Genomic DNA, 25242 nt, shown 5'->3' on the forward strand with positions numbered 1-25242 from the left:
AACATACTAGTAGTATACATAGTAGTATATTTCAATGTACTTCAGTACAGAAAGACTGTCAGTGAATGACGAACACAGTTGCATGCAATTTGTAAACATTTGTAATTATACAATAAACAAAAGTATGGATGTGTTTTGAGAAAATTTCGTGGGTTGCTATGACAACAGGAAAACGCCCATGGGTTGCTATGAAAACAGGCAAAACTCCATTGGTTGCTATGACAACAGGAAAACTTCATGGGTTGCAATGACAAGAGGGCAAACTTCATGGGTTGCTATGACAAGAGAGAACTCCATGGGTTGCTATGACAACAGGAAAAACGTCATGGGATGCTTTGACAAGAGAAAATTTCTTGGGTTGCTATGACACGAGGGAAAACTTCATGGGTTGCTATAACAAGAGGGAAAAGTCCATGGGTTGCTATGACAACAGGAAAACCTTCATGGGTTGCTATGACAAGAGAGAAAATTTCATGGGTTGCTATGACATGAGGGAAATTTCATGGGTTGCTATGACAAGAGAAAATTTCATGGGTTGCTATGACATCAGGGAAATCTTCATGGGTTGCTATGACATGAGGGAAATCTTCATGGGTTGCTTTGACATGAGGGAAAATTTCATGGGTTGCTATGTCAAGCAATACATTTGGGGAGTGTTTATCGTTGCCTGTACACAGAAACTCCCTCCTATAGGATCCTTGACCTACCACAGGTGTATGCTACGAATTACTGTGAGACTAATACATCCATGGTCCCACTCAAGGGATGTACTTAAAAGTCTGCCTCTCCTATTTAAACGGCGAATGCCTTTGTGGGGTCATTTTGTCAAAATGCATTTAGAGCAAAAGCCCTCCGATTCCAGTGACTGCATGCACTATCACAACACAAGGAATATATGTCATATTCATTTGCTCTTTCCATTACATAGCTTTTACTAATTAGCGGATAGTTTATAAAGTTTAGAACGATATTTAGACGCGATAATTAGCGGATATATCCTTGTAAAACCTTTTAACCAAGGACGGTCTGTCTAATTAGCTGATAGTTTATAAAGTTTAGAACGATATTTAGACGCGATAATTAGCGGATATATCCTTGTAAAAGATTTTAAACCACGAACGGGCTGTCTAACTAGCGAATAGTTTATAAAGTTTAGAACGATATTTAGACGCGATAATTAGCGGATATATCGATGTAAAATTATTTTCACTAGAAACGGTCTGTCTAATTAGTGGATAGTTTATAAAGTTTAGAACGATATTTAGACGCGATAATTAGCGGATATATCGATGTAAAATTATTTTCACTAGAAACGGTCTGTCTAATTAGTGGATAGTTTATAAAGTTTAGAACGATATTTAGACGCGATAATTAGCGGATATATCCATGTAAAATTATTTTCACTAGAAACGGTCTGTCTAATTAGTGGATAGTTTATAAAGTTTAGAACGATATTTAGACGCGATAATTAGCGGATATATCCTTGTAAAAGATTTTTAACCAAGGACGGGCTGTCTAACTAGCGAATAGTTTATAAAGTTTAGAACGATATTTAGACGCGATAATTAGCGGATATATCCTTGAAAAACTTTTTTAACCAAGGACGGTCTGTCTAATTAGCGAATACAAAATGTAGTTCATAAAGTTTAGAACGATATTTAGACGCTATAAGTAGCAGTTATATCCATGTGAAATTGTTTTCACTAAGGACGGCCTAATTAGCGGATAGTTTATAACGTTTAGAACGATATGTAGCCGCTAAAGTCATGTAGTTTAGCTGTGTTTATCTAGTTTAGCTCTCGTAGGTAATACATAGAGTTTAGCTACATACCTTAGCATGTTAGGGAAAGACAGTTCCGCACCTAACTCGGAAAATGGACAAGCTACTAGTTACGAAATTTCTCGTGTTTGATCAACGAACCAGGCAAAATGTAACGTAATTCTTTGAATACTGTTATTCCGAAATTCAAACGATACATTTGTAGCGGGAAATCTGCTGGGAAAACAGGACCGCTATCGATAGCATCGTGGATCTGCCTCCGGACAGATTAACATCATAATCTTGAACTTGACTGTGGCCATGCCTGTGATTACTAATTATGAGATGACGTCAATATTCTATGCTTCCCGCCATTTGCAATGTGATCTTGTGTATCACATTCCAGTCGAACTACCTTCATTTTCCGTGTTTCTACGATATTACAAATTGTAATATACAAAATGACAATTAGAATAACTGAAGACTCGTTTTATCCACTGCTACGTGATATTTTTATTGCATGGCAAGTTGTGAAATGTTCTGCAAGTCAAATTGTACGTCATATAACGAAAATCAGCATTTTTACCATTTACATTTTCAAGCCTCCAACCTTCTGAAATTTTCTTAGGTATTTTCTTAGGTATTGTTCTTAAAAAGTATGTCTGGGAATGTTTAATTTCGCTCTATTACGTGTGAAATTGGTGATTAAGTGAGAACAAGACCATTTGATATCCGGGGGGGGGGGGGGAATTTCGGGGGAAAGAAAGATGCCAAATGGAGTTGCTTGAAAAAAAAATCCGAATATGAGTGGGTGATGGAAAAAAAAGATTGACCACTGCTGCTAGAAAAAAATGTCTTGGCAGGGAAATGATGCACATGTTTGAGTATACTGTTCAACCTGCTCGTACCTCTCCAACCAGGACACTTGTCAAATCATGACAAACATTTTCAAACACATGTCAGGGACCAGTCAGTTTCGTTAGCCTGTGGTACATATATATATTTGTTCTTGTCCCTGTTTCTTTCATAAATTGTTTAAATATTACTTCATGTAAGGGTTCAAACATAACTATACATAAAATTACACATATACATGTATTACCTAGCTACCACAAGGGTTACAGAACATGCCATGTATGTGTTTGGCTGTTTCACAATCAGTGCTTCACTTATCTTGCACTTTGGGGCAAAAGTGAACTTGAAGGTTTTGTTATCGTAATCTTCATACTATTAGATAGTTTATAAAAGAACTTAATCTAAATTGTTCTAGTCTCTTCAGTATGAATTTGTCCTATTTCGGACACTACATGTATCGACACCACAACTCAAATTCAAGTTTCTATTGTACACTAGGTATGACCTCCTAAGGGATCGGTCAGTTTCTTCGGCCTGGGGGGGGGGGGGGTCCGGTGGATTGGTAGGGGGTCACCCTGTTTTTGAAATTGGCAGTAGGGGGGTCATGCTGTTTTCAAAATTGTGATGGAAGAAAAAAAATCCTTTCTACAATGGCATATAGCCTTGTCTGAAATGTGGTAAATGTCAATATTTGTTCTTGTCCCTGTTTCTTACATGAATTCTTTAATATTACTTATTAGTTCAAACATAATTATACATATACATATACATATACATGTATTACCTAGCTACCACACTAGTTACAGAACATGTCATGTAAATGCTTGGCTTTTTCACAATCAATGCTTCACTTATATTGCAGTTTGGGGCAAAAGTGAACTTGAAGGTTTCGTAATGGCAATTTTCATACTGTTAGATAGTTTATAAAAGAACTTAATCTAAATTGTTCTACTCATCAAGTTATTGACACTACAAATCACCACATCTCATCAGATTCCAGTTTCTATTATACACTAGGTATGACCACCTAAAGTTCTCTAACATACCGGTGACTTTATTATACATATATTAATGCCCCTATACTAATGTTACATGTCTATTTTATGTGATATAGGAAACTCATTTAAAACGTACATTTACGTTAGCTTTTCGAAGCTTGGAAATATTACCTCAAAGGTTATGAATAACCTAAACATTGCCTTAATATCTCAAGCAAAATACTCCAGATCTGCCAGGGGGAAAATCCCAAGGACTTCCTCACCCCCAGAGGTCACTCATGCATTCAACCAACAATCAGATGCACCAACAACCTTTTTACTGTCATAATGGTATTAAACTTTTCTTAAATATTTTCACCCTATTCTAATTTGAGATGATATTGTCTTTTCAAGATGTGAAATGTTTGCCAAGATAGTCTAACATTGCCTTAATCTCCAAATCTCCCCTACCAATGATACTACCATTAGATGTGCTGACCTTTACTAGATGTATATAATGATGCCATTTAACTTTTTAAGAACATATTTCAACCCTTAGTGTAAGTTATAAAGAATAGTTTCTGATACTTGTTGTCTTGTAAAGCATGGATTAAGTTATTGCTTGAGAGGGTCTAAATAGCGTAAATATTGGCTATAAGAGTAAAAATCCTCCAGGGCTTCTAGAGGGAGACCCCCTCAGACCCCCCGCATGAGGTGGACATATCCCAGTCTCAAGCTCTTCCCCTCTTACTGTCAAGATGCTATCAAAGTATATTTCAAAAGTATTTCAACCCTATGTAGTTGTTTTTTACATGTTGGTGTTGTCTTGTAAGGCTTGGAAATTATTGTCTGAAAGGGTCTGAATAGTCTCAAAATTGACTTTTCAGAGTTAAAAACCTCCTGGGCTTCTAGGGGGAGACCCCTAGGACCCCCCCCCCCCATGACAGCTGTACATATTCCCTTCTCAAGCTTTCCCCCTACCTTTCACTGTCAAGATGCTATTAAACTCCTTTTCAAATATATTTACCCTGTGTAGTCAATAATTATAGTTATGATAGTGCTAACCCGGGGTCTTATAAAGTAGATGCAAGACGGTCAAGCAGTCCACACTGAGTCACGATCAAAAAATACCTGTCACTCATGCAAATATCATATATGGGGGGGGGGGGGTGTCATCATGTTTTAGAATTAAGTGATAGGGGGGTCAGCCTGTTTTGGGTTTTACAGATAGGGGGGTCAGTGACTTTTTGTCGGCCCGATTTAAGACCAATTGTATGTGTGTTACTCTTGCTCAAACTAAGATTCGTCGTATTCCTTCAATATACTTGAATGGAGTTAGACTAGGGGTTGTTGCTAAGAAAAAACATCTGGGTTTCTTGTTGACTAATAACTTTCGAGACGATGATGACATTGAACGGCAGATCAGATCTTTTTATATATCTGCTAATATGCTTATGAGAAAATTCTCAAAATGTACCTTTAATGTGAAGTGTATTTTGTTTAAAGCATACTGCTACCAGTTGTATGGAGGGCCACTATGGCTCAATCATACGTAAAGGATAATGAGAAAATTGAAAGTTGCATATAACAATGCTGCACGCCTATTGTTAGGTTATGATAAACGAAGTCGTGCAAGCTCTATGTTCACATCGAATAGGATGTATACGTTTGATGCCCTGATGAGAAAGCAAGTGTTTAGTTTGAGAAGACGACTTTCAGTAAGTTGTAACAGCATAATTAGATGTACATGTGATTTACTGTATTTCAGATCCCATATGGTGGAATTATGGGACAAGTTACTTTTTGTTTAATTTATGTTAAGATTCTTATATTTAAGAACATCAGTCATGTAGCTTTTCTGTAACATATATTTATATGGACGTTGTTGTCCGAATTAAAGTCTATAATATAATAATAATAATAATAATAATAATAATAATAATTTACTATTGTTAGCTTTTCGATGCTTGGCAATATATATCTCAGAGGCTATAGGGGGACCCCTTGGACTCCATCACCCCAGAGGCCACTCATTCGTTAAACCAACAATAAGATTCACCAAAATTGGTAAAAAAAATTCAAAAGCTTCTAGGGAGACCCCATAAGAGGTAGACATGTCCAAGCCTCAAATCAAAGTTCTTTCCTCCACCTCTTACTGTCAAGATGCTATGAAACTTTATTTCAAAAATGTTTCAACCTCACGTAGTTGCTTTTTACATGTTAGAGCTGTCTTGTAAAGTTTGTAAATTGTTGTCTGAAAGTGTCTGTGAATAGCCTAAACATTGCCTTTAGAAGTAAAAATCCTCCAGGGCTTCTAGGGGGAGACCCCCTCCCCCATTCACACAAGAGGTGGACATATCCCAGTCTCAAAGCTCTTCCCCCTACAGCTTACTGTCAGATGCTATGAAACTTTATTCATGGGGGTCAGTGACTTTTTGTCGGCCCCAAGCTGGAGAAACTGACCGGTCTATCTGAATGTTTGAGTTTCCAATTTGTATATTCAGTGTGTCATCATACCATGGCATAAAAACTGTCAATGACGTTTATTTAATTGAAAATAAAAAACATGTATGAAATATGTAGTTTTCTAAATATAATCTGTGTGTGTGATAGAACAGCATCTTTTTACTCTCTGTATTACCATGTGCGAAAACCAAACAGAAAATTGTGGCAACAAATGTAGGTGTTCAACATTGACGTAAAAAAATCCAGATATCTCAAAGAAACAAAGAAAAAAAAAGTTGCCAGCATAGGCGGAGAAAAAAAATAATTCTCAGGCAAGCAAAAAATAATGACTCTCCACCAATCTTCCAAGCCCCCCCCCCCCCAGGATATCGAATGGTCTACCCCTAGAGCGTCCCATTCTAATTTGTCAACTTTCGAGGCATATTGTAAAAGAACGAGAGATGACAGAAAAAAAGCGAGACACTTTTGTCATGTGGAAAGTGAACATTCCAAAACATTAAGAATTGGAAAATCGATCTCTTCCGTGTTGGCGCCTTGAACACCTTAAACAAAATCTCACTTTCTGTCAGAGAGATTAGAAAACACCATAGCATTAAAGAGAAGAGAAAACCCTTTCAGAAAATGTATGGGTTGATGGTGTAAACTTTATTTATTGTTGGGAAACCACCTTAAGGGAGCCTTCAGTATTTACAAAGGTGGGGAGGGGGTCACATTTTACAAACCTGTTCTTGGGGGAGAGTCATATTTTGCATTGCAATATTTGGGGAGGGTCACATTTTACAATCCGTAGTTTTGTGACCAAATTGTAGATTCAATTACTGTCAATTTGTTTTGTGTGTTTGGAGATGTAAAAGTGAGATGAGCACTCAACATTTATTTTATGAATACTTTACAAGCCAAAATACAAAAATAAAAATACATATATTGTAAGAAAATTGTTTAATAAAACGATGCATTCTGTTGAGTGTACCATCTCACCTTATCATTCACACTGTCCGTGAATGTTGGTTAAAATATGATGATGATGGTAGCAGTGATGATGATGATTTAGTTTTGAATGTCATAGAGAACACGCACAGTGATACATGTACTAACTCAAGTAGTAACAATGAGTCAGATTAGAGTGGCACTGATAATGGCAATACTGAAGGTGAAGGTGATGATGATGACAATGATATCAGGTAACTTTTACAAGTGACCAGATCAGGCAGAGTATATGCACAACATGGAACACATGTTTTAGATACTAACTAGATTGTGTATGATTATAAGAGAAAGATCACTAGCCAGTCTTTTACTGTTTGTCACTTTATATGTACAAATATTGCTTTCTAATACAGAGTCAAAATTAATTAATTTGTATGTATACATATCACGGGAATATTGATTAACTTTCAGTATATACAATTGTCATGGGGAGGGTCATGTTTGACAAAATGAGACAAATGGGAGGGTCACTTTTTACAAATGGAGAATGGGGGAGGGCCATGTTTTTCTTAACAGACCATGTGTGATTTCCTCTGCCCCCTGTATATACTGAAGAGTCACATACATTTCTTACTTGTCTGTAGAAGAGAGAAGGTGGAATACTTGGAAAAACAGCTGTTCTTTTGTTTATGGAATGAACATATATTTGTTAACAGCAGCTGTTCTCTTGTTTATGTATAAAAATAATGAACATAATATTTGTTACCAGCTGTTCTTTTGTTTATGTAATGAACATATATTTGTTACCAGCTGTACTCTTGTTTATGTAATGAACATATATTTGTTAACATTTGCTAAACATTGTCTGGGTGTGCTATCCATTTTGGAGGAATGGGTCCAACATAACGACAAGATGCACCTTGACATAAACTCAACATTTGAAGTCTCTGGTCTTGTTGTTCTATGATATACGGATCAACTTGGTGTACGATGTTTGTTAGTTGATCTGGGTCTTTGTTCAAGTCATACAGTTCCACAAAACTCTATAAGATATAAGAAAGTTAAAACATGTTTTATCAAACAAAATAGATGTTATGTGTGCTTGACCCAAATCAAGTAGTAAGTATATTAACTAACAGCATGTTTTGCAGAGTTAGCAAATCTATCCATGCTACTATAATCATTACGTAACCCTTTACTTCATGGCATCATCGGTCTTTCCAGAGGCCATTCAACCACATTTGATTCAGTCACAAAACAAACTTAAGTGCATATGTCTCACATAGTACCTTTGCACCAGGTTTGGTTGAAATCAGTTGGTGTATACATCCCAGAGATATAAGAGTGGACACACAGACAGACGGAGAGATGGATGGATGAACACATGCATGCAAGGACAAACAGAACCAATGTAATAGCCCCCCCCCCTCCCCCACCCAAGCTTAGATAGTACACTCACCTCATCATCATTGAATTCACAATACATCATGCTAGTTGTTGAATTTATTGTTCTTGAACAGGAGTATGTGTTGTTCTTTGCATCCTCACATGAACAGTCGATGGGTGAGCATCCCTGTCAAGAAAAATATACTTTTTTAGTTGGGACTATCCATTTACAATGTACAATATGAACTGTGATTGGTTGTGACTACATCTATAAAGTGAACTGTGATTGGGTGGTGACTACATATATAAAGTGTACTGTGATTGGTTGTGACTACATCTATAAAGTGAACTGTGATTGGGTGGTGACTACATATATAAAGTGTACTGTGATTGGTTGTGACTACATATATAAAGTGTACTGTGATTGGTGGTGACTACATATATAAAGTGTACTGTGATTGGTTGTGACTACACATATAAAGTGTACTGTGATCGGTTGTGACTACATATATAAAGTGTACTGTGATTGGTTGCGACTATTGTACTGTGATTGGTTGTGACTACATATATAAAGTGTACCGTGATTGGTTGTGACCACACATATAAAGTATACTGTGATTGGTTGTGACTATATATATAAAGTGTACTATGATTGGTTGTGACTACATTATACAAAGTGTACTGTGATTGGTTGTGACTACACATATAAAGTGTACTGTGATTGGTTGTGACTACATATATAAAGTGTACTGTGATTGGTTGCGACTACATATATAAAGTGTAGTGTGATTGGTTGTGACTACACATATAAAGTGTACTGTGATTGGTTGTGACTACACATATTGAGAGTGAACTTTTCAAGAATGTTGATTTTGGATGAAAAAAAGTGCAAAATGACATTATTGGTCAAATTTACCAAGTATTTACTACATAAGTAGGTTTTTTACTCTGAAAAGTCAATTTTGAGACTATTCAGACCCTTTCAGACAATAATTTCCAAGCTTTACAAGACAGCATCAACATGTAAAAAGCAACTACACAGGGTTGAAATACTTTTGAAATATACTTTGATAGCATCTTGACAGTAAGAGGGGAAGAACTTGAGACTGGGATATGTCCACCTCATGTGGGGGGGCCATGTGGTGTGGTAGCTAGGTAATACATGTATATGTGTATATTTATAGTTATGCTTGAACTAATAAGTAATATTAAAGAATTCATGTAAGAAACAGGGAGAAGAACAAATATTGACATGTACCACATTTCAGACAAGGCTGATGATGCCATTGTAGAAAAAGGATTTTTTTCTTCCATCACAATCCAAAACACAATGACCCCCCCCCCCCCCTATCCACAATTCTGAAAACAGCATGACCCCCCTACTGCCAATTTCAAAAACAGAGTGACCCCCCTCCCAATCCACCGGACCTCCCCCCCCCCCCCCCCCAGGCCAAAGAAACTGACCGGTCCCTTATATTGTATCGTTACAAAAGTTGACATACATATGAAGAATATAGTACAATATATATCCCTGTACCAAGTTTGAAGGGAATATTGGATCGTATTATGACATAAATTGACATGCACATGTAACCTACCGGTAGATAGGGTATGTATTATAGAACATTGTCCTTATACCAACTTTGAATGAGATCTATTCAGGGATGTCTGCGTAATGGGTTTGAACATGAACAATTTGTAACAAAATGGCTGTCTGGCAGCCATATTGAATTGTATCACAAAATAATTGACATGCATATGTATGCCATATTGTGTTGCCCTTGTACCAAGTTTGATAGAAATCGGTCCAGTCTATGATGTTCAAGTAATGGTTCTGGACATGAAAAATTCGTAAAAAATGTGGCTGCCTGGAGGCCATATTGAATCGTATCATGACATAAATTGACAGGCATATATGTATAAATGTAATAGAACACTGTCCTTATGTCAACTGTGAATGAGATCTGTTCAGGCATATCTGCCGTCTGGCAGCCATATTGGATTGTATCATAAAATAAATTGATGTGCATATGTATGACTAAGTGTGTTTTCTTTGTATCAAGTTTGAAAGTACCTCATTTCCGAGAAATGGCTCCAAACACACAGACTGAAGCACGGATGCACAGAACCCAATTTTTAAGCCCCCCCCCCCCCCCCCCCCCACATTGTCCAGCAGGGACTAATGAATATTTGTGGCAGAAATGAATGTGACACTGTCAGTATACTCACAGCAAGATTGATGGTGTTATTGCAATCTGGTTGACCCAGTGGATAATACATGCCTTCATGTTCAATCAGGAAGTCTTCTCGCCATGCAGAACTCATCAAGGTTGTCTTGTTAGGGTGCTGTTGAGAAAAACACAAGGAACTCATCAGAGAACTGTACAATATAGAAAATTTACACAGGGAACTCATTCAGGTTTTCATCAGTGAACTAGCCAGTACAGAAAACAGTGTTTTGTAGAGTATTGAGAACCCAGTATTAAAAGAATCCCATCATTTATAACCATGATGAAGGCACTTGAATAGGGTCTCTATCTGTTAAGCGTCAAGACTTATCGGCCAAAATGTGAATATTTATGACAAATATGGCTGCCATTTTGCCTTTATCGAGGGGTTGTTTAACAAAGTGATGTGTATATGCACACTATAGCATCTGACAATTGTACAAGGTTTGGTTGAAATCAGTCCATGCATATCAGAGATATACATACACACTTTGACAATAGTACGGCTATTTGACCTTGCAGATGGAGGTCAAGGTCAAAAGTCAATATGCCATTAAAAAGCTCATGATTGATTACATGGGTGAAGACACTTGAATGACGTCTCTATGTATATCTGTTAAACTTCAAGAGTCATTGGGCAAAGTGTGATTATTTACAACAAATATGGCCGCCATTTCGCTGTTGTCGTGAGAGTTGTAAAACCAAGTGACATGCATATGCCGTCTATAACATCTGATGTTTGTAACAGGTTTGTTTGAAACTGGCACATGCATATTGGAGATACAGGTGGATATGGATGGATGGACAGAAGGACGGACGGATGGACAGACGATTAGGGCCCAATGTAGTAGCCCCCATCAGGCTTTGCCCTTTGGGGGCTAAATATCTACACCACTGGTTAGAACACTCCAACATGCGAACATCAAAAGCTATAATTAGCTTGCACAAAAACATAAAGAAAATCCATATGTTCTACTTTTGAATTCGTGATGGTTCATATTCATGAAGTGAAAACAAAATTATATATGTTATATAAATATGATAGACCCTAGTTAAAATAGTTGATATATAAAATGTTGTACTTTGTAGCATTCTATGTTACCATAGCAACCCTGGTTAAAATAGTCTTATGTTGATTCATACTTTGTAGCATTCTAGGGTTACCATAGCAACCAAAGTTAAAATAGTCTTATGTTGATTCATACTTTGTAGTATTCTATGGTTACCATAGCAACCGTAGTTAAAATAGTCCTGTGTTGATTTCACTCTTTGTAGCATCCGTGTTAGGCAGCCCTAGTTAAAATAGTCCTGTGTTGATTTCACTCTTTGTAGCATCCGTGTTAGGCAGCCCTAGTTAAAATAGTACTGTGTTGATTTCACTCTTTGTAGCATCCGTGTTAGGCAGCCTAAAATAGTACTGTGTTGATTTCACTCTTTGTAGCATCTGTGTTAGGCAGCCCTAGTTAAAATAGTCCTGTGTTGATTTCACTCTTTGTAGCATCCGTGTTAGGCAGCCCTAGTTAAAATAGTCCTGTGTTGATTTCACTCTTTGTAGCATCCGTGTTAGGCAGCCCTAGTTAAAATAGTCCTGTGTTGATTTCACTCTTTGTAGCATCCGTGTTAGGCAGCCCTAGTTAAAATAGCACTGTGTTGATTTCACTCTTTGTAGCATCCGTGTTAGGCAGCCCTAGTTAAAATAGTCCTGTGTTGATTTCACTCTTTGTAGCATCCGTGTTAGGCAGCCTAAAATAGTCCTGTGTTGATTTCACTCTTTGTAGCATCCGTGTTAGGCAGCCCTAGTTAAAATAGTCCTGTGTTGATTTCACTCTTTGTAGCATCCGTGTTAGGCAGCCCTAGTTAAAATAGCACTGTGTTGATTTCACTCTTTGTAGCATCCGTGTTAGGCAGCCCTAGTTAAAATAGTCCTGTGTTGATTTCACTCTTTGTAGCATCCGTGTTAGGCAGCCTAAAATAGTCCTGTGTTGATTTCACTCTTTGTAGCATCCGTGTTAGGCAGCCCTAGTTAAAATAGTCCTGTGTTGATTTCACTCTTTGTAGCATCCGTGTTAGGCAGCCCTAGTTAAAATAGTCCTGTGTTGATTTCACTCTTTGTAGCATCCGTGTTAGGCAGCCCTAGTTAAAATAGTCCTGTGTTGATTTCACTCTTTGTAGCATCCGTGTTAAGCAGCCCTAGTTAAAATAGTCTAAGACAGTTACTGATCTCTTGCCAATTATAAGATTAGGAGTGTTTTAATTTACATGTGGATAAGAGGAGAAGACTTAAGAATGGACAAGGCGTCTTTATTTAGTCAATAAAGAAAAGAGAGAATTACATACAGCCTCAGACTTTTAATGGTCTGAGATACAGCTGACAGCAAATTAACCAGGGAAAGAAAAAATAGTTTTAAACTCAAAATTGAGTGAATTGATCAATATTACACACAAAATAAGATATATTGCACCACAAAAATTGATCATGCAATCGATCAATCATTCAACTAAATAATGCTCAATCAATCAATAAATCAATCAATCGATCTATTGATCGATCAGTCAATCAATTACATGCTTGCTGCCCCTGTGGTCAGATCAGTAGATGTTATACACTCACTGCATAATGTGTTGATTGGGCAAATAGTCCTTGAGTTTGTTCTAGGATTAGCAATCTACCAATTAATGCAAAGTTAATAATCTCTGATAATACTGCCAATTGTAGGAAATTTGAAAAAAAACAGAGAGGAAAAAATAGTTATGATGGTAATATTCAAAACTTTATTTGAAATATAGAGAAAATATGAAAATAATATTAGAAATTCGGGAAACTGTGAGAACAAACTTAAGAATTTATCCTGTTCCCTGTGGTTAAATGAAATTTCATCACAGAGTAGGTGTACTAAAGAACAACCTCTGGTATGCCCTAGTTGTCATATAGGTTCAATTGGGCTTAATGTTGCATTTATTGCTAACCATCATAGTGTATCAGATATTTCTATCTCAGGAATTTGTAAGGTTTCTGGTGATGAGGATCGATTGAGGTTGAAGGAGGAGGAAATCATTTTTCATCTCAGAATGCTGGAACCCCAAGGAATTAATAGATTACTTACACCATTCCTTAATATCTAACTATGTTTATTCTATCTTTCAGGCATGTTCTATAGGGTTCTTTTCGGTGCGCGTGACTTTTAGATATTTCTTCGCCTATTTTACCATTTATGTGAACTTTCGTTTTATTTCATGACATTTAGATATAGGCAGGTGATAACCTACTATACATCTTGCCATGATAACCTATGATGAAGAATATTGATGAAACATCATATCAGGATTGAATTTCTTTATCAGGATGGTTCTACGCATTGCTTTTGCACTCCTACATACCTACCTACCTAGTATACAATACATACATACATACATACATACATACATACATATAATATTATGCATACCCATACATACATACATACATACATACATATAATATTATACATACCCATACATACATACATACATACATACATACATACATACATACATACATACACACACACACACACACACACATACATACATACATACATACATACATACATACATACAAACACACACAGTGCCAAACTACACAGAATGTCAAGTAAGCCATTTTTTATTTTACTCCATACATGTATATATATTTTACCTTGCTACACTTCAATACCAAATGAAACTACAAACAGTATCAGTGTTGATGCAATCATTATACAAAAGAATACACAACATTACAGAGAAAGGTTTTAGGTTTTTATATTAAAAAATACCGCCAATGGTGTTGTAGCACAACTGTCCAGTTTTTAAAAATGTTTATCCATATGCTAGTCCATGCTAACAAGAAGTGTTCATTTGATGAATGACTATCCAGTTGCCTATCCAACCATGTTACTATCTTTGCGATATACGCCATTATTTGGCTGTTGCTATGGGCGTGGTCATGTTGTTAGATATATTTACATACATTTTTGTATGTTTTTGTTCACTTTTGTATGAATTCCTGATATGATCTTTGCAATATACATAATCATTTGGCTGTTGCTATGGCTGTGGTCTTGTTGCGAGGCAAATTTACATACATTTTTTGAATGTTTATTCAATTGTCTATTAATCCCTGTTGTTATCTTTGTGAAATACATGACCATTTGGCTGTTGCTATGGCGTGGTCATGGTTGCTAGGGTATTTGGATACATGTTTTGAATGTTTATTCACTTGCCTACCAGATTTGACCAAAATATACTGCCATTTGGTTATTGCTAAGGGCGTGGTCATGGTTGCTAGGGCCAATTTTGTCAAAATGTTTTGAATAAAATCTGCAGAATAACACTTTCAGAAACATCTCACCTCTCAGTTTCAGAAACATCTCATCTCTCAGTTTCAGATTCACTGACCAAGTATTTTTTTGAGACGTAAGTTTTTGACCGAACATTTTTACACCTAATTTGCATATCACTTTTGGAATCACTGTATGCTTAATATTTCTTTGTCCATGCATCCCTAGATGCATTTCCATTAAATTTCAGCCCAATCTGTTCAGTGGATTTGGAATTATAGATTTTTTTCTAAACAGACACATTTTTAGTCCCAATTTGCATATTACTGACGGAATCATCATGTCATGAACAATTCACTTACTACCTGTGACCAGCAAATGATCACTTACCACCAGTTATCGGCAAATGATCACTTACCACCTGTGACCAGCAACTGATCACTTACCACCTGTGACCAGCAAATGATCACTTACCACCTGTGACCAGCAACTGATCACTTACCACCTGTGACCAGCAAATGATCACTTATCACCAGCAAATGATCACTTACCACCTGTGACCAGCAAATGATCACTTACCACCTGTGACCAGCAAATGATCACTTACCACCAGTTATCGGCAAATGATCACTTACCACCAGTTATCGGCAAATGATCACTTACTACCTGTGACCAGCAACTGATCACTTACCACCTGTGACCAGCAACTGATCACTTACCACCTGTGACCAGCAAATGTTCACTTATCACCTGTGACCAGCAAATGATCACTTACCACCTGTGACCAGCAAATGATCACTTACCATCTGTGACCAGCAAATGATCACTTACCACCAGTTATCGGCAAATGATCACTTACCACCGGTTATCGGCAAATGATCACTTACCACCTGTGACCAGCAACTGATCACTTACCACCTGTGACCAGCAACTGATCACTTACCGCCTGTGACCAGCAAATGATCACTTACCGCCTGTGACAGCAACTGATCACTTACCACCAGTTATTGACAAATGATCACTTACCACCGGTTATCGGCAAATGATCACTTACCACCTGTGACCAGCAACTGATCACTTACCACCTGTGACCAGCAACTGATCACTTACCGCCTGTGACCAGCAAATGATCACTTACCACCTGTGACCAGCAACTGATCACTTACCACCTGTGACCAGCAACTGATCACTTACCGCCTGTGACCAGCAAATGATCACTTACCGCCTGTGACAGCAACTGAACACTTACCACCAGTTATTGGCAAATGATCACTTACCACCTGTGACCAGCAACTGATCACTTACCACCTGTGACCAGCAACTGATTACTTACCACCAGTTATCGGCAAATGATCACTTACCGCCTGTGACCAGCAACTGATCACTTACCACCAGTTATTGACAACTGATCACTTACCACCTGTGACCAGCAACTGATCACTTACCACCAGTTATCGGCAAATGATCACTTACCACCTGTGACCAGCAACTGATCACTTACCACCAGTTATCGGCAAATGATCACTTACCACCTGTGACCAGCAAATGATCACTTACCACCAGTTACCAATCACTACACATTTCCTTATGATTATCTGGTTCTTGCAAGGTTGTCTTACTTGGTTATCACTTTCCATGGCAGAAGCTAGCTATGTGTTATGGCTATTGGGGGTCAAGGTCAAAATTTCAGCTCTCATTAGCAACCTCATTATTGATAATGTGGGGTACACACTTAAATGGTGTCTGTATGAGGTATGGGGAAAAATGTTCATTTTTAACACAAATATGGCTGTCCAAGGTCAAGGTTGATAAATTAAGTGATATGTATAAAGTTGTACTGTTCAGTGTTTGATGTGTATGCCAGGTTTAGTTATTATTAAGAACACAAATGGCGTTGTAGAACAACTGTTGACAGTACACTTTAATTTTCTGCAATTATTATGTGGTCTACTTACTAGACATATTTGCATACATTCTTTGAAGATTTATTCCCATGCCTTCCCATCCATGGTGTTATATCTGCAATATACACCATCATTTAATGTTGCTATGGGCATGGTCTTATTGCTAGGCATATACAATTTTTGCAATGTTTATTCATTTACCTTCCCATCACCGGTGTTATTTTGGCATTGTACTTCATTGTTTACCTGTTGCTATGGGCATGGTCTTGTTGCTAAGCGCATTTACATTTTAAAAAAAATAATGTTTATTCAATTGCCCACTCATCTCTGTTGTTATAATTGTAAACAAACCTATCATTTGACTGTAGCTAAGGGCGTGGTCATGGTTGCTTGGGCCAATTGCGTAAGTATGACACACCCACAATTTGCAGACTAACACCTTCAGAATCATAACCAAATTTCATTCCCAGAAGTTTGAGAGGTAAAGTTCAATACCAAAATCACTTGCATCATCTAAAAAACAAACAGACAGACAGACAGACAGACAGACATTTTACCTTGAACCAATCTGTAGTTTAGATTTTTGACCAAAATGACACATTTTTATCCTCAATTTGCATATCACTGATAGGATATCATGTCTTGAATGATTCCCAATTTCTATAAAAAAAAGTTCCCACTAAATTTCAGACAAAATTCTGCCCAGTAGTTTTTGAGTTCAAATTTTTTGACCAAAAATCTAATTTTTTTACCCAAATTACACACCAGTGGGGTATTAAAGATCATTTTGATTTGCACAATTTCCCAACTAGAAATGCAAGGTAATATACCCATCAAATATCAAAGCAATCGGTCCAGCAGTTTTTGACTTTAAGTTGTTTACACACAGACAAACAGACACTGTGCGATGCCTTCAGCACTACTGAACCTTATCAGTTCAGTTTTGCTAAAAATGAGTCATGGATGTCAGAGGTGTGGCTGCGCAACCATGTGCACACACACACATGGAAGGATGAACAGACATGGGTCATTTCTGTATAGCTACCTCTGACTGTGTCCACTGGGGGCTAATAATATGGGACACATCTATGAACTTGCACACAGCAATGACTACAAAAAAATACAATTCAAAATTATCCCAATAAAGAGTATACAAAAATATAGAAATATGTACTTGTTACTAGATTTATTTAAGTAGAATTTTGTTGATAACAGCAGACATAAAGATTGAAGACTACTAATATTCAAACTGCATTCAGCATGTTTTACTTTGTTGTTTACATGTATTGCCCGTCACAAATTTATATCAATGGAAATTAACAGACTCGGTATGATGGCTTTTTATTTTGAAATCATCGAGATGATAATATTATTATAGTAATTAATTAATAAGTTGGTTTGTTTATGAGTCACATCAAATATACCACAATGAGACTTTTTGAAATAAATGCTTGTCAATCTTTGTTTACACTGTCCTTGTACACTACAAGTCTCTGCTCAAGTAAAACTCAACTAATAAAGATTTCTTGTCTACTGAAATTAACAATTCAAATGTGACACAATTCTTCCTTAATTAGTCTTAATACCTTATCCCACCCTATTCTATTCATATATAAACTTGTCAATACCCACTAACTTTGTGATTTTAAAATAGGAACTTCTAAACTTTTAGAGGGTATTCACCACCTGATATTTTGAACTTCATATTTCTATAGTGACAATCATAAATGTTGTCAGTGCAATATACTGTATATTTCTCTACTAAAAGGAAATATAATATTACATATTTATCAATACTTCCATTAAAAAAAAATTTCTTTAGATGTGTAAATTATCAAATGATACAACATCAAGTTGAAAAGTTCACCTTTACCTCTCTTTTCAGTTTTACTTCTCAGTAAATCTTTTGAGTTAGTGCTATCTAAGCTATTAAAGAATAACAAACCTGGCGTGCAAACTTAAATATATCTTTTTTAATAGTTTATATGACTCAATGTAGTTTGCACTAAATTACTGTATATAAATTTATTGACAGCACAGTAAATATTCTACAGCATTGTACATAAATGACGCTACTGTAAATATTCTACAGTGCTGTAAATAAATGTATCTCCAAAACTAAATATTCTACAGTGCTGTAAATACTCTAGTGCTCTAAATAATCTACTGTGCTGTAAATATTCTACATAGCTGTATACATTCTACAGGGCTATAAATGAATGTATTTAAAGTGCTGTAAATATTCTACAGTGCTGTCAACACATGTATCTACAAAACTGTAAATATTCTACAGTGCAGTAAATAAATGTATCTACAAAACTGTAAATATTCTACAGTGCAGTAAATAAATGTATCTACAAAACTGTAAATATTCTACAGTGCAGTAAATAAATGTATCTACAAAACTGTAAATATTCTACAGTGCTGTAAATAAATGTATCTACAGTATTGTAAATATATTTTCCTTTCATTCATTCATAGTCAGGATGGATAAAATACTTGAAATAAGGCCATCGTGCACCTATTGGTCCGACTTTACGGCATGAAGCACCCTCACACAAACTGAGTAACTGTAATTCTTGATTCTGTTGTTCAATGACCTTTGGGTCAACCTTGTGTACAATATTAGATAATTGGTCAGGATCTTTCTCTAAATCATACAACTCCACAAAACTCTGAAACAAAGCATATAATAGTCAAACGTGAAAATTAACATAAAGAACCTTGAGTTTTCTTTCAGATTAATCACATCAGAATTTGATTATGGTTAACAATGTTTTAATGTGAGTTCCATAACCTTAGTTCAAACACAGTTAATGTGAGTTCTATAACCTCAGTTCAAACAGTTGATGTGAGTTCTATAACCTTGGTTCAAACACAGTTGATGTGAGTTCTATAACCTTAGTTCAAACACAGTTGATGTGAGTTCTATAACCTTAGTTCAAACACAGTTGATGTGAGTTCTAGAACTTTATTTCAAACACAGTTGATGTGAGTTCTATAACCTTAGTTCAAACACAGTTGATGTGAGTTCTATAACCTTAGTTCAAACACAGTTGATGTGTGTTCTAGAACTTTATTTCAAACACAGTTGATGTGAGTTCTAGAACTTTAGTTCAAACACAGTTGATGTGAGTTCTATAACCTTAGTTCAAACACAGTTGATGTGAGTTCTATAACCTTAGTTCAAACACAGTTGATGTGAGTTTTATAACCTTAGTTCATACACAGTTGATGTGAGTTCTATAACCTTAGTTCAAACACAGTTGATGTGAGTTCTATAACCTTAGTTCAAACACAGTTGATGTGAGTTCTATAACCTTAGTTCAAACACAGTTGATGTGAGAGTCAAGGCCAAATGTCAATATCCCGAATGGAAAGTTTGAACCTGGCAATGTGTGTGTGGGTGGGTGGGGGTGTACCGGTAGATACTTGAATGTAGCTTCTATGTATTAATGTTGTTGAGTTATTGTTAAATCATGACGGTTCACTACAAATATGGCTGCAATTGAGTAAAAAGTGATATGAGCACCAAATGTAATGCATGATGTGTATGTTTATCTGGTTCTGCATAATCTATAGACATGATCTAAAGACATTAGCCACACATAATTGCTATAAAGTATCTGCAATATGTAAGTAATAGCTTTATTTTGATGATCTACCCTGTACATGTAGGTCAAGGTAAAGGTCAATGGTCACTCATGCAAGAATAGTTGCAAGTGATTATATGGGGTTAGACACTTGAATAAAGTCAATGGTACTGAAGTTTTTGAGCTATGCAGTAATATTACAGTGATTTTTAACTACAAATATGCCTGCCATTTAGTAAAAATTACACAGGCATCAAAATTACTTTGTGTTTTGTTCTTTTACCGTATATTACTTGTAAACATGATTTAAAAGAAATTGGCAATGTGTAAATACTTCAATGTGTCAATGATACTGATAGGCAGGAATTGGCTTGATTTTGATAACTGACCCTCAAGGTCAAGGTCAAGGTCTCCAAAGATAGCTCACATCTAATATGGGGGTAGACACTTGAATGGAGTCTCTATGTATTGCAGTTTTTAAGTTATGTAGTAAATAATGATTTTTAACTACAAATATGGCCACCATGCTGTCAAATTTGAATATATGTCCAATATGATACGTCACCTTTGTGTCATGTTTGAAAGAAATTGGATATTGTATGTCTGAGAAATGATGCATTATAAAGTTGGTTGCATGCAAGTGCGCACACACACACACACACACACACACACACACAGACTGACAGACACATGGACGGACAGAGCTCATTTTAGTAAAAAGTGTCAAAACTATTCTAGTTGCAGCTAGTACTGCTTTCAGCTTTTAGAATTAACAATCATACTGACCTCTTTATCATTAAATTCACAATACATCATGTTTTCCTTGTCATTTAATGTTCTTCTACAGGAATACGAGTTGTTTCTGGAGTCTTGACAGACACAGTCTAGTGAATCACAGTCCTGGCAAAGTAAACAGACAATCTAGTGAATCAAGTGAATCACAGCCCTGACAAAGTAAACAGACAGTCTAGTAAATCACATCCCTGACAAAGTAAACAGACAGTCTAATGAATGACAGTCCTGACAAAGTAAACAGACAGTCTAATGAATCACAGCACTGACATAGTAAATAGATCATAGTCCTGCCAAAGTAAACAGACAATAAATATCTGTAGAGTTGTGTATGACATGCTAATATTTAATGTATAGTCTATGTGGTATCATAGTGATGCTACATATAGATAACCACAACATCACAGTGTGTTCACAGACTGTGTAAACCACTATTACAATATTAGAGCTGAATGTAAAAACAAAACAAAAACAAAAACTTACAGCTTCGTTGCCCGTATTCTTGCAGGGTTTATAACTTCCATCTTTTTTGTACTCTCCAGTATGTTCAACCAGGAAGTCAGTTCTCCATTTATCACTCATCACCTCACTCTTTGGATGCTGTAAACAGCAATTAGGATTGCATACATATATACTTGATGTGTTCTAATGTACACATCAAAGTCAGTTAACTTACTATTATATGCAGTGCATTTGCCTTTTTTTATATTGAATACTTGTAGAAGGAAATGACTACACAATCACTACACATGGAGGTGTGTTCTGGGACAATTGTGCATGCATAACCTATACTGCTAGTTTGCATGTGTGTGTTCATATCAGATTCCATAATAATCCATACAGTATATGACATTCACTTATACTCTATTCAACACTCACACACATAGCACATTTACAAGCCCAGTGTGACTATAGATTAAGATTTTGGTGTGAACCGCAGTTGTCTTGCAAAACTATAGTGAAAGATTGTCTAGAACAAAGGATATGTAAATCCTAATGGTTCAACTGATAATATAACACTACATTAGAACCTGGGGTTGAAACCCTGGCCTTTAAGTCTGTTTATCAGGGTAAACATGGCACTTATATAGTTAACATAAGTCATTAGAATGTACAAGTATGCAGGATGTGATTGCTGTCAGCAATTTGTACACATTGATCACCATGACAACTATAGAGACAGTTTTAATTACTAATCACCAAAGTCAAGAACATTGGAGGATAAACTTGCAGCAAAAGTTTGCTCAAAAATACACCTTAAATTTTGTTTAAAAGTCAAGCGGAATAAAAAATTGATATCTTCATTTAATAAATGTTACTGTTCATGCAATGATCACTGTGTCAACTGACTAAAAAAGGGCCAATGGTGTTGTAGCACAACTGTACAGTTTTTTAAAAAATGTTTATCCACATGCTGATCCATGCTAGGTATAGGTGTTCATTTGCTGAATGATTATCCACTTGCCTATCCAACCCTGTTGTTATCTTTGCAATATACGCGATCATTTGGCTGTTGCTATGGGCATGGTCATATTGCTAGACATATCTGTATACATTTTCTGAATGTTCGTTTACTTGTCTATGAATCCCTGATGTTATATTTGCAATATACGTGATCTTTTTGCTGTTGCTATGGGCATAGTCTTGCTGCTAGGTATATTTGCATACATTTTTTTGAATGTTTATTCATTTGTCTATTAATCTGTAACAGTTGTCTTCACAATATACATGTCATTTGGCTGTTGCTATGGATATGTCTTGTTGCTAGGTACATTTACATATTTTAAAAAATGTTTATTCACTTGTCTATTAATCCATGTTGTTATCTTTGTGAAATACATCACCGTTTCGCTGTTGCTATGGGCGTGGCCATGGTTACTAGGGATATTTGCATACATTTTTTTGAATTTTTACTCTCTTGCCTACCAGATGATGTTGTTATTTAACCAAAATATACTGCCATTTGGTTGTTGCTAAGGGTGCGGATACAGTTGCTTGGGCCAATTGCGTCAAAAAGAAATCTGCAGAATAACACTTCTAGAAACATCTCACCATGTTTCAGTCTCATTGACCAAGTACTTTTAGAGACATGAAATTCATATTTTTACACCTAATTTGTATATCACTGATGAAATCATTATGTTTAATATTTCCTCACCTATACACCCACAGATGTATCCCCATTAAATTCCAGCCCAATTATTATGTTTAATATTTCTTCATCAATACACCCACAGATGTATCCCCATTAAATTCCAGCCCAATCATTATGTTTAAATATTTCTTCATCTATACACCCACAGATGTATCCCCATTAAATTCCAGCCCAATCATTATGTTTAAATATTTCTTCACCTATACACTCACAGATGTATCCCCATTAAATTCCAGCCCAATCATTATGTTTAAATATTTCTTCATCTATACACCCACAGATGTATTCCCATTAAATTCCAGCCCAATCATTATGTTTAAATATTTCTTCACCTATACACCCACAGATGTATTCCCATTAAATTCCAGCCCAATCATTATGTTTAAATATTTCTTCATCTATACACCCACAGATGTATCCCCATTAAATTCAAGCCCAATCATCATGTTTAATATTTCCTCACCTATACACCCACAGATGTATTCCCATTAAATTCCAGCCCAATTATTATGTTTAATATTTCTTCATCTATACACCCACAGATATATTCCCATTAAATTCCCGCCCAATCATTATGTTTAAATATTTCTTCACCTATACACCCACAGATGTATCCCCATTAAATTCCAGCCCAATCATTATGTTTAAATATTTCTTCACCTATACACCCACAGATGTATCCCCATTAAATTCCAGCCCAATCATTATGTTTAAATATTTCTTCACCTATACACCCACAGATGTATCCCCATTAAATTCCAGCCCAATCATTATGTTTAAATATTTCTTCATCTATACACCCACAGATATATTCCCATTAAATTCCCGCCCAATCATTATGTTTAAATATTTCTTCACCTATACACCCACAGATGTATCCCCATTAAATTCCAGCCCAATCATTATGTTTAAATATTTCTTCACCTATACACCCACAGATGTATCCCCATTAAATTCCAGCCCAATCATTATGTTTAATATTTCTTCATCTATACACCCACAGATGTATTCCCATTAAATCTCAGCCCAATCTGCTCAGTAGTTTTGGAATGTTCCCACCAAAATTCAAACCAATCTGACCAGCAGTTTTTGAGTTGAATTTTTTTGACCAAAAATCACATTTTTTGATCCAAGTCACACACTGGTGGTAAGATCATTTTGATTTGAACAATTTCCCAACTAGACACCCACGGTAATACACCCACCAAATATCGGGGCAATTGGTCCAGCAGTTTTTTACTTGTTGTTTACATTCTACACACACACACACACACACACACACACACACACACACACACACACACACACACACACACACACACACACACACACACGCACACACACAGACACACAGACACACACACACACACAGACACACACACACACACACACACAGACACACACACACACACACACACACACACACACACACACACACACACACACACTCAGACAGACACTTTGCCATGCCTATGGCACTACTGAACCTTATCAGTCAGTTGTGCTTACAAAAAACTGAAGAAGAAAAATTGAAAAAAGGGACTTAAAACACCATAGCCACTCTCTAGTTGGAGAGTGACCCACCTCAAGACATTAATTTATATACCATGCAACACAACAATTACTATAGCTACTCCTAGTATAAAAAGATCTGAGGTTTTGCAGATAGAAGATCTTGAAGCTCCACCAGTGCGCAAAACAACAATTCCAATAGCAGTTAGTGTAGTGGTGTGGAAAATGTAGTTAGAGCAGTAAATTACATTTATTATTAAAACTTGTAGTGTGCACATAGTTGGTTAACTATACAATGGACATAGCATACCTTTGTATGGTTGGAAATCTGTTTAGTAAAAACAAAGACAGGACTATGAAATTAGTCTTTTGTAGCTGTAACATTATAAT

At 36.2% G+C, this 25242-nt stretch overlaps 1 protein-coding gene across 3 annotated transcripts in view; it reads right to left on the reverse strand.

Moving 5' to 3' along the window:
- Window positions 1–6342: 6342 nt before the first annotated feature.
- LOC144432689 (N-acetylglucosamine-6-sulfatase-like) overlaps window positions 6343–25242 on the reverse strand; it is a 48277-nt gene continuing 29377 nt past the window's right edge. The window contains exons 10-13 of one of the 3 annotated variants that reach the window (XM_078120956.1): window positions 25163–25180; window positions 21669–21785; window positions 21180–21293; window positions 19190–19475 (exon numbers count right to left, since the gene is read on the reverse strand). In XM_078120956.1, the coding sequence (XP_077977082.1) occupies window positions 19272–19475; window positions 21180–21293; window positions 21669–21785; window positions 25163–25180 (453 nt within the window). In that variant the 3' untranslated portion in view covers window positions 19190–19271. Of the gene's footprint in view, window positions 8028–8443; window positions 8558–10599; window positions 10717–19189; window positions 19476–21179; window positions 21294–21668; window positions 21786–25162; window positions 25181–25242 lie in introns of those variants that run through there. The other 2 variants (XM_078120971.1, XM_078120963.1) reach the window with 2 other exon arrangements.

Source organism: Glandiceps talaboti, chromosome 1, assembly GCF_964340395.1.
Source record: "Glandiceps talaboti chromosome 1, keGlaTala1.1, whole genome shotgun sequence".
Lineage (NCBI taxonomy): Eukaryota > Metazoa > Hemichordata > Enteropneusta > Spengelidae > Glandiceps > Glandiceps talaboti.